Source organism: Plectropomus leopardus, chromosome 5 (assembly GCF_026936395.1).
Source record: "Plectropomus leopardus strain MGB_pleo_1.0 chromosome 5, ASM2693639v1, whole genome shotgun sequence".
Classification (NCBI taxonomy): Eukaryota; Metazoa; Chordata; class Actinopteri; order Perciformes; family Serranidae; genus Plectropomus; species Plectropomus leopardus.
The window spans coordinates 38,686,501-38,701,500 of record NC_142180.1 but is presented as its reverse complement, the minus strand read 5'-3'; the positions used below and the strand labels follow the sequence as shown (position 1 = coordinate 38,701,500).

Genomic DNA, 15,000 nt, shown 5'->3' with positions numbered 1-15,000 from the left:
AACTTTAGAATCAGAATCAGAATCAGAATGCTCTTTATTGTCATTATACAGTGTATAACGAGATTGGAGAGCTTCTCCATTCCTTCAGTGCAAAGTACAAAAGCTTTTTACAGAATTAAGTACGAGACTGAGACTACAGCAACACCTGCACCTGAGACTACAGCAACACCTGCAACTGACACTACAGCAACACCTGCACCTGCAACTACAGCAACACCTGCACCTGAGACTACAGCAACACCTGCAACTGACACTACAGCAACACCTGCACCTGAGACTACAGCAACACCTGCAACTGACACTACAGCAACACCTGCACCTGAGACTACAGCAACACCTGCAACTGACACTACAGCAACACCTGCACCTGCAACTACAGCAACACCTGCACCTGAGACTACAGCAACACCTGCAACTGAGACTACAGCAACACCTGCACCTGAGACTACAGCAACACCTGCAACTGCAACTACAGCAACACCTGCAACTACAACTACAGCAACACCTGCACCTGAGACTACAGCAACACCAGCAACTGAGACTACAGCAACACCTGCAACTACAACTACAGCAACACCTGCACCTGAGACTACAGCAACACCTGCAACTACAACTACAGCAACACCTGCAACTGCAACTACAGCAACACCTGCACCTGAGACTACAGCAACACCAGCAACTGCAACTACAGCAACACCTGCAACTACAACGACAGCAACACCTGCACCTGAGACTACAGCAACACCTGCAACTACAACTACAGCAACACCTGCAACTGCAACTACAGCAACACCTGCACCTGAGACTACAGCAACACCAGCAACTGCAACTACAGCAACACCTGCAACTACAACGACAGCAACACCTGCACCTGAGACTACAGCAACACCTGCACCTGAGACTACAGCAACACCTGCAACTACAACAACAGCAACACCTGCAACTGAGACTACAGCAACACCTGCACCTGAGACTACAGCAACACCTGCATTTAACTACCATTTACACCGGCAACTTACTACTGCAAGTACTGCAACCACAACAACATCCGCAACTAAATACTGCAAGTACTTTATATACTGCAACTACATCAGCGTCTGCAACTAACCACTGCAAGTCCTGCAAATACTGCAACTAAAGTAACATCTGCCACTTATTATTGCAAGTACTGCAACTAACAACTACAACTACAGGGCAACTGCAGTGAGTGCAGCGGCTGCAGCGCTGCACAGAGGCCGGTCTGGAGGTTCAGACGGTGTTTGTTTTTGTTAATTTGAGGTTATTATGGAAAAGGATAAAAACATCTGAACATGTCAGAGATTTCACATATATGAACATTATGATACAGTAAAATATTTCAGATTATTGTATTTTGTGCTCATCTGTAAGAGATTATTAAGGATCTCTGATGAATGTGTGAAGAAATAATGAAGTTTTTCTGTTGATATGTTTGATTCTTTTTATACACACACACACACACACACACACACACACACACACATATATATATATATATATATATATATATATATATATATATATATATATATATATATATAATCCACTTTATTATTCAGCTGAATTCATTATTTCTGCAGCGGTTTTTATGATCTAATCACATGCCGTTTTATTTTGAAAGAATCAAATGAAATGTTAATCTCATCATGCGTGTTTGTAAACACGTTAAGGCGTCTGGGCCTTTGTGTCCCCTCAGCTGGTCTTGTCAGGCAGAGCCTCCTCACTGACAGCAGCTGCAGATGTTTTTCCCTCCTGCTGTCAGTAATTACACGTTTGATCATCTTCAATCAATCACTCTCTCACAGGATCGTTTTCGGTCCTGAATCGTGTGTGCCGCGGCGCCGTGTGAGCCCGTCAGCGAGCGCCTCGTCACATGTTGACATTTAAACACCAGTTTAGTTTCCGGTTTGATTCACGGAGGCACGAAGACGTTTGATTGGCTCTGCAGGGACACAGGAAGCGCGTGATTCATCAGCCGGAGGAGGACGAACTCCTACACCTCAACACGACCTGCCGCTCGACAGGAAGTCCTTATAAAGCACCAGCAGCCTTAACCCTTTCAAGCCTGCAGTGACACCACTTTTCCTCTGTATTAATCTGCCTTTCACAAGAACTGAAACGTTTGACTGCTGAGCTAATAGGTGTGATTTACATGAAGAAAAAAAAGAAAACCCTGTAAATAAATTTCCTACAAATTTCAAGAAATTTAGAAAATATTTTTTAAAAAATGTGGGAAAAATGTTGAGAACCACATTTATACTGATCATACTTATATATTTTCATTCCTATTTTCATTTTTCTCTTTTTTAAATTTATTATTATAAATTATATTATTATCATTTATTTTTCTATTTTGAAATTTTTTATTTCATTATTATTTATTAAATAATAATAATAATAATAATAAATTAATTCAATTATGTAATCAATTATGATCAATTATGTAAAATTAATTCAATTATGTAATCCAGGTCATTATGTATTTTACCATTTCTTTTGCTTTACGTTTTTATTTTTGAATTTCCATTTTTGTAAAATATAATAATATAATAATATAAAATAACTGGCTCTCTGCAGCAGCTGCTGTGTCCTAAAATTTGTCCTAAAGTCTGTCCTAAAGTGTCTTAAGCTTTTTAAAGTCTCTGCTTCGGCTCTCAGTATGTTTCAGAATCAAGTTTAAGATCCGTGAATTCATTTTTAAAGCTCTTTCTGGTCCTAGTTATGTCTCAGATTTTATTTTATCTCAAAGAAAATTTTGGTGCTATTTTTTTCTTAAATTTTTTGTGACAAATTATAAGGGGGAAAAAAAGTTGTTTTCTTTTCTTTAAAAAATTCAGTGAGTTTTAAAGAATTAAAAGTCTTATTTCTTCTTTTTTTTGATGATTTTAAATGAAAAAATGGTGATTTTTGTTTTGCTTAAAATGTTTTTGTTGAGGTTTCAAGAAAAAAAATGACAATTGATTCTTTTATAAAATGGTGATTGGAAGTCATGTATTCTTTAAAAAATCACCAAAATAACATCATTTATCACAGCCAGAAGCTGTAAAGATTTCCAACAGTCCTTGAACGCAGCATGTGTCGTTATACAGGTTTGTGAAACAAAATTCCAGGACGTTTCCAAAACTTTAAGGCTATATGTGGTTTACATTTAGTGTAAAAGCTAACAGGAAGCTGTCAGCGTCTCTGCTGGTCTGCAGACTGTAAGTCGACCTGAAGGGTTAAGTCTGAGCTGCAGCAGGAAGTGAGCGCTAATCTGACGACGGAGCCGACGACACCCAGACGCCCCGGCGGCGCTGGATGTTCCCGACAGTGAGAGCAGACCGTGAACGCAGCAGTCTTACCGCCACGGCCTCCAGGATCTGCTTGATGACGTGAGCGGCGTCTCGCTCGCTGTAGTAACCGCGCTCCACGATCCTGCAGACAAACAGCAGGGAGACAAAACACACGACACCTGTTTGTTTTGTCACCTATTGTTCTGTGCCCCCCCCCTCTCCCTCTCTCTTTCTCTTTCCTTTTTTGCCAGGATTGTATTTCACTTGCTATTTACGACATCTATCGCTCGTCTGTCCGTCCTGGAAGAGGGATCCCTCACTATCCTCTACTGCTCTTCCTGAGGTTTCTTCCTCTTTTTTTCCCCGTTACAGGGGTTGTTTTTGGGGAGTTTTTCCTCGGGTGATGTGAGGGTCTGAGGGCAGAGGGATGTCGTACTCTGTAAAGCCCTCTGAGGCAAACCATGTTTTGTGATAATGGGCTCTATAAATAAAACTGACTTGACTTGACTTGACTTTGTTCACATTCTACATAAAGTTTTTAAAATCTGACGTTTTCATCACAAATTAAACTCCAGGCTGCTTTTTAAAGACAAAATCAATTCCTTCATCTTTAGAAAATCTTGTGTTTTCTTTGCTTTAAGTTTTTGGAAATTACAGAAATTTGAAATGTTTTATAGAAAAAAACTGTTTATCCTTCAAAAATGTGGTGATTTTTAATAAAAAAGCCGCGTCTCCGCGTCACCTGTCAAACAGCTCTCCCCCCGTCACCAGCTCCAGCACCAACGCAATGTCCGTGTCCGTCTCAAAGATCTCCTTCAGCTGGATCTGAGGACACACCACAGGAGACACCACAGGAGACAATACAGGAGACACCACAGGAGACAACATAGGAGACACCACAGGAGACACCACAGGAGACAACATAGGAGACACCACAGGAGACACCACAGGAGACAAAACCGGAGACGACACAGGAGACGACACAGGAGACAATACAGGAGACAATACAGGTGACAACACAGGAGACAACACAGGACACAAAACCGGAGACGACACAGGAGACGACACAGGAGACGACACAGGAGACGACACAGGAGAAAACACAGGAGACAACACCGGAGACACCACAGGAGACAACATAGGAAACAACACAGGAGACACCAAAGGAGACAACACAGGAGACAAAACCAGAGACAACACAGGAGACAAAACCAGAGACAACACAGGAGACAAAACCAGAGACAACACAGGAGACACCATAGGACACAACACAGGAGTCATTTTTTTAAGCACTGAGGAGAGACTGAAACGGCTGTAATCTGTATTTATTTATTTTTTTAAGAAAAAAATGTGTTTTTTTTGTGTCAAATTTTGGGCATTTTTATCTTTAAAACTGATTTTTAAAGAAAAGTTTTGGTGATATTTTTTCCATAAAGTTTTTGGTGAAATTTAAAGAAAGAAATTTGACAATAAAAAATAAATACAATGGCGATTGTTTATTTAAAAAAATGTGGTGACCTTTAAAGAAAGTATTTCTTAGAAGCCGCATTTTCTTCAAAATCAACAAAATGACTCCATTGATCAAAGCCAGAAACTGTAATTGTTTCTGACGGTCCTTGAATGCAGCATGTGTTATTATACAGCTTTGTGAAACAAAATTTCAGGACTTTTCCAAAACGTAGCTACTTGCAAATTCTATTACTTTTTTAAGTTTTTCGTGACCGTATTAAACCCCAGATGTAACATGACTCAGCGTTTATGTTTATTCGCGTGGATATTTGTGTATGATGATGACGTAATCACTGACCGCGAGGAGAACTGGTGTATGAATTACATCTGCAAACATTTGCTAATTCAGAAATTACAGCAGCTATTTATTAATAAAATACTCGTTAAAGTTTTTTGTTTTTTAAGCGCGTGATATTTCAGGTTCTCATGATTAACGAGCGTTTGTAAATGTCGGCTGGATGAAATGAGACACGCGAGGACGTCATTTCAGGCAGCAGGATGATTGACATGATGATTGAATAAATCTCTTCGATGTCTTTTCTGGACGTCATATAGATGTCTTCTCTGGACATTTGCAGTGTATTTCATGTTTTTATGTTTCCTGAAAAGCTGCAGGTTTGTTTGAGGGCTGTTGTAACGTCTGCGTGTTAAACGTGTCACCGACACAAAAAGCAGCTGTAAGAGGGACTCTGTGCTTGAGTGAGGGGGACAGAGACAAACGTACGATGTTTGGGTGGGACAGACGCAGCAGGACTCCGATTTCCGTCCGAACTATTTTCTTGTCGATCTGCGAAAGAAGAAAGAAAAATGAGTTCAGAGTTCAAACTGACGGGAAGTCAAACTGTTCGACCTGGAGGACAAAATGTGAGTTCACATCAGAGACGGAGACACTGACCGTCTTCTTGAGGACTTTGAGCGCGTACGGTTTCTGAGTCTGCTTCTCCTCGCAGCGGTACACGATGGACGTCGCTCCTCTGCAACGAGACCACAAACCGCACAGTTAACCCTTTGAAACCGGAGCAAACTTACGAGAAAATTATCTGAAAAAAGCAACAATAACAAAACAAAAACAAGAATGTGACCTCAAGAAAGAGCGAAAAAAAGTAATGATTCAACATTTTTGTAACATAATTTTGAGCAGATGACGAAAGATTTCTAAATATAATTATCTGGACATGTTTGAACATATCTAATGATCCCATACATTTAATTTTCAGATCTTTTTTGTCATCTTTTATTTTATTTATTTTTAAGGACATTTCCTGCCAAGTTACTGATTGTGTTTTTGAAAGAAATGAAACATGTTTTGAGGGTTTTAAGGTTTAAATGTCTGTGAAAGGATTAAACCTGAATGACACAGCTGCATCTGTTATATTTATTATTAATTATACTCAAGCACTAGACTCAGGTACACATTTGAGGTACTCGTACTTTTCCTGAATATTTCTCCTCGTCTCGGCCTCAGTTCCCGTCCAGAGAAAACCATAAATCTTTCCTCCTTAAACTGAATAAAGTCTTTCAAAAAGCTGAAAACTGACTCTTCTTTTCTTAGATAGGTAGTTCTCACAGGCCCCGGGGCCCCGACTGTCAGGGGCCCCTAGCATGCAAATGTCAAATCAGCAATAACTGATAGGGAAGAGACTCAGAGAGACCACCAAAGGACACAAAATTACCACAAAGAGACAAAAAATGGGCTCAAAGAATCCCATACAATTACAAATAAAAAGACAAAAAGACCACAGACAACTTCAGAAAGAAACAAAATCACTACAAAACAGGCAAAACTACCAGAAAGAGACAATAAACGACCAAAAAAGGACACCAAGTTACCACAAAGAGACACAAAGCTACCTCTAAGAGTCTGAGACGGCTCCAAACAACCACAGGAGGACACAAAATGACTAAAAAAGACAAAGGGAATAAAAAATAACAAAAAATGGGCAAAACATAAAAGACACTACATGAATACAGAGACACAAAACGGCCACAGTGTCCAGGGGCCCACTGTCTCTGAGGACGGACACCCTCAGGACACACGATGATCTCACTGAATCTGATCAGAACAGGATGCGAAGATGCAAAGATGCAAAGACGCAACGGTGCGAAGATGCACTTTACTGCAGCAGGAAGATTCTTCCACAAACTGATCACTGTTTCTGCTTTAAAGGAGGAACTTTTGCTTTTAGTGAGAGTATTTTCACAGCGTGTATTTGTACTTTTACTCACACAAATTCTTTTGACTGTGAAAATACACAAAAATAAGACTGTGTGTGTGTGTGTGTGTGTGTGTGTGTGTGTGTGTGTGTGTGCGTGCATGTGTGTGCGTGCGTGTGTGCGTGCATGCATGTGTGTGTGTGTGTGTGTGTGCGCGTGTGTGTGTGTGTGTGTGTGTGTGTGTGTGCGCGTGTGTGCACGTGTGTGTGTGTGTAGGGGGATCTGTTATTCTGCTGGGACAGATGGAGGAAACAGATCCATCTAAAAAGAAACCACACACACACACACACACACACACACACACACACACGGTCCTGGACGGTCTCCATGGCAACAGGACACCTGGTAACAGAGCTGGTGGCGGCCTGCTCACACGTTTCTGAATTCGCCGCTGAGATCATTTAACTGTTTCCACAGAGCTGTTAGTGTCGTTGTTGTTTACTGAAATAAAAACAAACAACATGACGTGTAAACACACACGCACACACACACGCACACACACACACACACAGAGTAAACACGCTGCCACTTTCACACCGGAGAATACGAAGGTTATCGTTCTGCTTCGTGCTGACGCTGAGTGACGAGGAGCTCGCTGATTGGTTCGTTTTGATGATGTCACACTGTCCACTTCATTAGTTCCACCTGTGCAGACGAGTTTTTGCTTTTATTCGATTTAACGAGACGTTGTTCCATCTTCTTTTATTCCAAGAATTTTTGCTAGTTTTTTTCTTTAGAAAATTTGGGTGATTTTGAAAGACAAGTTGTTGGGCAATCTTTGGGTGATTTTAATAGAAAAAAATTACCGATTTTTATTTGGTGATTTTTAAAATACTTTTTAATTTTTATATATATATATTTATATATATATTTTGTGTTTTTTTTTTCTTCCAGAAAAAAACAAACTTTTGCATTTTTTATTTTGGTAATTTTTAAAAAAAAAAAATGTGATTTTTGTGTCTTGAAATATTTGGGTCATGTTTTTTTTTCTTAAAAAATGTTCGTGATTTTCATGATCATTGGTGGCTTCTGATGAAAAATAATTGTCAATTGTTTTTTTCTTTCTCATGGGTTTATTAGCCATGTTTTCTTTAAAAATCACCAAAATGACACCATTTATTGCAACCAAAAGCTGCAAAAACAGAAATTATCATTGGAAAAAAATGGAAATTAAAAGCTGCAGAAAACAGAATTCCTGTAGCGAGCCGCAGCCGCAGCTGCAGCCGCAGCCGCAGCCGCAGCTCGGTGTCTGTTTTCTGACTGAAGTTAAAGCGAATCATTAATGAAAAAGCTTCTTTATTTAAAACGTCATCGGGCAGAACGGAGACTTGTTCCATCTTTGTGCCAGTAGTTTTGTTACGAGCCTCCCGTCAGAATATTTCCATGTTACTGGTTTAACTGGGAGTTCATGCTCCAGTCCTGAAGGTGTGGTCCACCACAGACCCCGACAGCGGGGACGCTCAACTTACTGTGTTTGGGGACCACTTCTGAAAAATATCAGCAGGCCAGGGGCCCCATACATGTTTCTCACATTTTAAGACATTTCTAAGATTTTAGAACTTTTTAAGAAAAGTTTCCTGGATTTTAGGAAATTTCTCAGATTTTAGGATGTTTCTAAGATTTTTCAAACATTTCTCGGATTTTACGACTTTTAGGACATTTTCAGGATTTTAGGACATTTCCAGGATTCGGGGACTATAAATTGAGTATCCCTGTCCTACATGACTGTCCCCCTTCATGTCTGTTTGTTGTAGAGACCTCTGAGGAGGATCACATGGACCAGTCATGTGATCACCCCTGCTCCAATGAGGGTCCATGTAATCTAACCCCCCCAGCGTGCCGCTTTACCCCTGTGCCCCCCATGAATGTGGTCCAGACCTGCCCAGCTCCGAGCTCAGGGTGTAGAACTCCTCCACCGCCCCGTCCCGCCGCGACCCGTCCACCCAGAACTCCACCGCCGCCGAACCCGGCCGGGACGTCGGCATGGTGACAGCAGGACTCCCTGAGACCAGGACCAGAGGACCGGGACCAGATCAGGACCAGACCAGGCTCAGACCGGGTCAGATGAGACCCGATCAGATCCAGGAGCAGAGTAATCCAGATCAGATCTCAGATTTAAATCCAGCTCGGTAAAACCCAGATTAGAGGAGCAGAGGGTGGATGATTCATGATCCTGATGGGCTCTAATCCAGACCAGCAGGAGGAGGAGGAGGAGGAGGAGGAGGAGGAGGAGAAACTCTGGTGAATCAGAGCAAAGATCAGACAAACTGAAGGAGAAATTAATGTGTTCAGACCCTCACAGACGCACAGAGTCCTCAGTCCAGAGCGCAGCAGCAACCGGGACCGGGACGCTCCGGGTGTGTCGCAGCTTCCATCGGGCCTAACCCCTCTCGGATGTCGGATCACTTCAGTCCATCACCCCTCCTCCCGGGTTTCAGCCGGAGTTCCGTGTTTTTACCGGCAGGCTCGGTCGGTCGGTCCCTCCGGAGCGCAGCCGCCTCCCGGTGCAGCTCGGCCCGCGGAGCCGGACGGCGGCACCGGAGCCCGGCGGCCTTCTCCCCGGAATCAGACGCTGGCCCCCGGGCGGGCAGGAAGCGGGGTGTCGATGCTCGGAGGTTTGATTCCCGGCGGAGCGGCTCCAGATGTCCGCGGCTCTGCAGCCCGAGATGCTGCTGTAATCTCAGCGCCCCGCCCCCCGTCACCGCAGCAGCCAATCACAGCGGGGCGCGGAGCAGAGCCGCGCTCTCATTGGCCGGCGGCTCCGTCAGTCAGTGGCTAAATACAGCAATAACCTAAATACAGAAATGTACATTAGCGTGACATCTGGAGCCTCTGATCCTGCGGGAATCAAACCCGCAACTCTCACACCGACACACGTGAGCAACACAACTCAAATATTCTGCAAAACAACAACAAAAAAACATGAATTACTTTTAAAAGGGAAAAAAATCGCCCAAAAATTCAAAAAGAAAAAAAAAAAATCACAATTTTCTTACAGACAAGAGAACTCGCCATTAAAAAAAAATAAAAAAATTAAAAGGCAGTTTTCAAAAGAAAAATAAATCACTCAGCATTTTTTTTCAAAAGAAATATTTTAAAAATACCAGGAAAAATTTCACCAAATGTTCTAAAGAAAAGAAATTAGATTTAAAAAATAAAGAAAAAAAAGCTTTTTTTTTCCACAAAAAAGACTTAATTTCTTTAAAAGGAAAATAAAGCGCCAAAACTCCTTAAAGATATTATTGCCAAAAAAATAGCCTCATTTTTTATAGAAAAAATAATAGCCATTTAAAGAAAAAATCAAACATTTTAAAGAAATAAAACCCCATGAGATGTAAAATTAAGTGATTTAGATGAAATATCCGAATTTTATTTGGTTTTATATGTGTATGTACCTATATGTATATGTACTGTATATGTATATGTATGTTTTATATTTTATGTTTTTTCTTTTCTTATAGACATTGTCACACATGAAGTTTTTCAAAGACTGGAAGAAATTTGAAAATCCACTGATAATCTCTGTTCTTATAGTTTCTGGCTGTGATGAACGATGTAATTTTGGTCATTTGCGAAGACCAACCCTGCATGTTTTCTTTAAAAATCAGCAGTGAAATAAAAAACAAGATACAGCCATTGAAGTTGTCTGCCTCTCTCATAAAGCCAAAATAAAAACCAAACCCACCTTTCCCCCCAACAAATATCTGAGAATCATTATTAAACTCGCTGACGGTTTTTTCTGGCCCTCCTTCATAAAGCGGACTGAAGTCCACTCGGTGAGGAGAAACATCAGAGCGCCCTCATGTGGGCCAAACCTCTGCTGACAACAACAACAACAACAACAACAACAACAACAACCACCTGTTTCTCTGCTCCAGTTTCTTGTTTAAATTAAATATTTGCTTTTATATATTTTAATAGAGAGTTGATCTCCAAAAAGTACATTTAATTTATTGTAATTTAGATGAATTTCAGTGGCGGGAGCAGGTGAACGTGAATATTTTCCACATTTTTTTGATCCAGTTTGTGACTTCTGCATCAACACAGTGAGACTGTGGCTGGTGTTTGAGACGAGGACAGCTGCGAGCATCAGGACGCACAGGTGAGCGCCATTACCTCTGAGTGACGTCATGGTCCAGATGTGAGCGTGCTCGCCGGTCATCGGTTAAAAGGCTGCAGGGAAACAGCAGACATCGTCAGGACGCAGAGGAGGACGAGACAGAGGACCAGCCGAGACCTGACGGCGTCCAGATGTCCCCGCCGAGGCCTGAATCCAGCTGTGACCTGCAACACACAAACACTCACGTCCACAAACACACCAACACACATCATCTCCTAACTTTACGTCTTTAACTCTTCTATGGGTTTATCTCTGAAAACATCTGAACATTTCACGGACGTCTGATCTCCAACAAAACCACACAGACTTCGTCTGACACGTATGTAAAAAACATGTTTGTGACCAAAGTTAATCTACTGATGGATTTTTTAAAAGTCCTATCGCCATTAACATCGTTATCGTTTTATCGCCCAGCTTTTCCCTTAGGGACTGTTTGATGCATTTTAAGCACTTTACATTCTTCATTTTTTAATAATTTTGGCTGTGTTCATGTCATGGCATACATTTTGTCCAGATTGTGTATTTTTGTTTAATCTGTGAATTTCCAGCTCTAATAATTCAATCTCTCTTTCTTTAAGCTGATTTTCAGGTAATTTTCTTGTAAAACTTTTAATAATTTTCTTGCAACTTACAGTATTTTTTTTTTTGCCAAGTTGCAGATTTTGGTTTTTTTTTTAAAAAAAACAACAACAACAAAAACCTCAAATCAAACCAATTTGTTTGAGTTTCAAAGGTTTAGATGCTTGTAAACAACGTGATGCTGAACTTTGACCCTTCCAGTGAACATGTGAGGTCACATGACGTGACGTGTAATTTTTTGGTCTGTTACATGTGAAAGTGGCCCAAAGGTCACATGTGGCCGACAGCTGCTGACTGATCAGACTGCAGCTGCAGCGACTGATTCTTCCTCCGAGGATCAATACGCTTTGATTTTCTGTGAATGGATGCAGATTTAAAGAGCAGCTCCTGATCTTTACCAAAGATCATTTATCATATTTTACAGTTTACATGCCTCCGCTGATAAGAGAGTATTATACTGTTAAATCATTACATTAACTGATGTCACGTAAAACTGCATTCACATATCTATATGTCACAAATATCCCTCTGCATGTCTGCACCTCCTGCTATCTGTAGACAGACATCACACCAAACTCCATTCAGAATTTTAGTGATTGAATGCATTTTCTCTCATCAGCACGTCTACAGTGATTGTAAAATGTGATTTATTTGTTTTTCTACATTTGGAGGAGCCGCTCTTCAGTTCAGCTTACATCTAAGCTGAAATATCTGAAAAACATTTTGTAACTTTTGACAAGAAATGTCACGTTTTCTGGAGCGTATTGTTCATTTTACTAACTATTATATGGGTAATCTAAATTCTCAGTGATGCTAAAATCCTATTTTGTCCTATAAATTTTGTGTCCTCTTATAAACTGTGATGAAAAAAACTAACATTACATTCATAACAGCCATAAATCCTGTCATTCATCAGACATTACAACAAACTCCATTCATAAATCTAATGATTTGATGTTTTTTCTCTTATCAACATTGTCTGTGAAATGTGTTTTCTGTTTTTCTACATTTGCACAGGCCGCTCTTCAGTTCGGCTCACACCTGATGTGAATATGATTGAAAATAGTTCCTAATTTTGGGCTAAAGCTGTTGCGTGAATGAGTGGGTGATTTTAAACCCTGCGCACAGACTCGCAGGTGTCTGCCTTGTGATTGGTTGGCAGAAGTTACCTGAGAATCCTGCGAGTCAAACTGAGGGACACGTTGCTCCAGGCTGTTCTCTGACGTCATCGGTAGGTGGATATGAACTTCCTAGTTTTTGGGGATTTTTTACTTTGTGAAATCAACACTTGAGTTTTAGGTGGATCTGGACCCGGTTCGTCCTCTCGGTCCCGGTGTGTGAAGTGAAAACCGTGTCCCGCCGGTGTTGTTCCTGAGTTCCGGTCGGTTTGTGGGTGTTAGGATGACTTTTTGGGGACTTGTCTCGGCGGTTCTTGTACCGACCTGCTGGCTGCTGGTGGCCGCGGCGCCGGATGCGTCTCCCGGAGCGGCGGCCGGCAGCACCGCGGCGCTCAGACCCGCCGCCACCAACAGCTCCGGCGCGGGGAACTCCACTCACGGCGGCCCCGGCGGCGGGAAGAGCTCCGGCGGGCGGATTTCCGGGCTGAACGTGGACAGCTCGATGATCCAGCGGGCCCTGTACGTCCTGATCGGCATCACCATGATCGGAGTCCTCTACTTCCTCATCCGAGCCGTGCGGTGAGAACCGCGCACCAAACTCCACTCAGAAAACACGCCAATCTGGAAATACAGACACGCGACACCGTTAAACTTTTTTTAGCTCTAAAATGTGAAAATTGTCTTTCTTTAGAAATGTTATTGTCAGGTGAAATGACGCCGAAGTGAAGAGCGGCTCCTGACGCTTCACAAAATATCATTCAACACATTTTACACACCGCGAAAAAGTTTCTGGAAGAGCGGAAACCTTAAATCACTGGATTTATCGATGGAGTCTGGTGTGGCGTCACATTTTACAGTTTCACAAGAGAAGTTTGATGTGATGTCATTATTCCTGGGTCCCAAATCTATCTATCTATCTATCTATCTATCTATCTATCTATCTATCTATCTATGTATTTTGAAAAAGAAAGCCAAAAACAATTTAAAAGTTATTTTCGTTTTTTTTTTTTTAAATCAACAAACATTTTAAGGGGAAAAAAATGACCCAAACTTAAAAAAAAGAAACTTTCCAAAATTAAAAAAAACACAATGAAGAAGAAGGAAATTAAAAAAAAAAACAACAAAAAAAAACAATTGCCATTTAAAAAATTTTTAAAAATCGCCAACAAAATTTTAAGAAAAAAAAAAAAATCAACAGAAAGTCTTAAAGAAAAAACAAAGTGCCAAAAGTTTTTATAGAAAATATGCCTTCCAAACACCAGGCGCTTTCACAGGATGGTATTAGTACTTTTACTTCAGTAAGGGATCTGGTGGGGTCGTGTTTTCTTTCTTATTTATCTGTTTGATTGATTGATCGATTGATTGATTGATTGTGGGGAACGATTGTTTCTGCTCGTCTTCAGGCTGAAGAAACCCGCCTACAATAAGAAGTACGGCCTGCTGGCCAACTACGACGACTCGGTGGAGATGGACGCCGTGGAGAGCGACGAGGACGACACGCTGTACGAAGCTCGCAGCCTCCGCAGGTCAGAGGTCAACACAAACGACAACACAAACACAAATAACACGGCGACTCACTCCGTCCGGACTCCTCCTCCTCTTCATCCTCTTCATCCCACAAAAGCAAATATCAGAATGAAATGAACAGAAAAGCTCCGAAAATGAGGAAAAAGATTTCCCCCTTTAAAGATAAAAAAGGTGAAACAGATGAAACTCTGGAAACATATTTGTAAAATACATCCGATAAACAGCAAATGACTCAATTATGAATAATATATCTGCAGTCCATGAGAAGGACTGCAGATATATTATTTTGTGATTTCCTTCAAATACCTGAAATCTGCAACATTCAAAATAAAATACATCAATTAAAAAAAGAAAACAAGATCAAGGAGATCAAGAGCAACACGATGAAACCATATTTACGTCAAAAATCTAGAATATAAACACCAAAAATACTATATAAAATACTGTAGGAACTGCAGATTTTAAACAGATCTTCCGCTGAGTAAAAGAGAACAAAAGTAAAACAAAGACAAAGTCCGTCAGTTTTAACTTCAGTTTGAAACGTTTTATGTATCAATTTAAATATATATAATTTTCTTATTTTTATTTTAACATTTGAAACAGAAAATGGTAATAACTGTGGATCTGACCCCGGGTCAGCGCG

The 15,000-nt window shown here is 40.9% G+C and overlaps 3 protein-coding genes across 3 annotated transcripts in view; 2 read left to right on the top strand and 1 right to left on the bottom strand.

Annotated features, from left to right (window-relative positions):
- The window catches only part of LOC148189626 (uncharacterized), a 4,582-nt gene extending 2,837 nt beyond the window's left edge, over positions 1-1,745 (top strand). The window contains exon 3 of the mRNA XM_088077307.1: positions 1,715-1,745. Coding sequence (XP_087933433.1) covers positions 1,715-1,745 — 31 coding nt within the window. The remainder of the gene's footprint in view (positions 1-1,714) is intronic.
- LOC121939058 (calcium/calmodulin-dependent protein kinase type IV) overlaps positions 1-13,018 on the bottom strand; it is a 28,283-nt gene extending 15,265 nt beyond the window's left edge. The window contains exons 1-7 of the mRNA XM_088078198.1: positions 12,882-13,018; positions 11,130-11,297; positions 8,892-9,805; positions 5,695-5,773; positions 5,524-5,586; positions 4,033-4,115; positions 3,360-3,432 (exon numbers count right to left, since the gene is read on the bottom strand). Coding sequence (XP_087934324.1) covers positions 3,360-3,432; positions 4,033-4,115; positions 5,524-5,586; positions 5,695-5,773; positions 8,892-8,998 — 405 coding nt within the window. The 5' untranslated portion in view covers positions 8,999-9,805; positions 11,130-11,297; positions 12,882-13,018. The remainder of the gene's footprint in view (positions 1-3,359; positions 3,433-4,032; positions 4,116-5,523; positions 5,587-5,694; positions 5,774-8,891; positions 9,806-11,129; positions 11,298-12,881) is intronic.
- An 89-nt stretch (positions 13,019-13,107) lies between these two features.
- The window catches only part of fam174c (family with sequence similarity 174 member C), a 4,128-nt gene continuing 2,235 nt past the window's right edge, over positions 13,108-15,000 (top strand). Inside the window, exons 1-2 of the mRNA XM_042481964.2 lie at positions 13,108-13,409; positions 14,234-14,356. Coding sequence (XP_042337898.1) covers positions 13,114-13,409; positions 14,234-14,356 — 419 coding nt within the window. The 5' untranslated portion in view covers positions 13,108-13,113. The remainder of the gene's footprint in view (positions 13,410-14,233; positions 14,357-15,000) is intronic.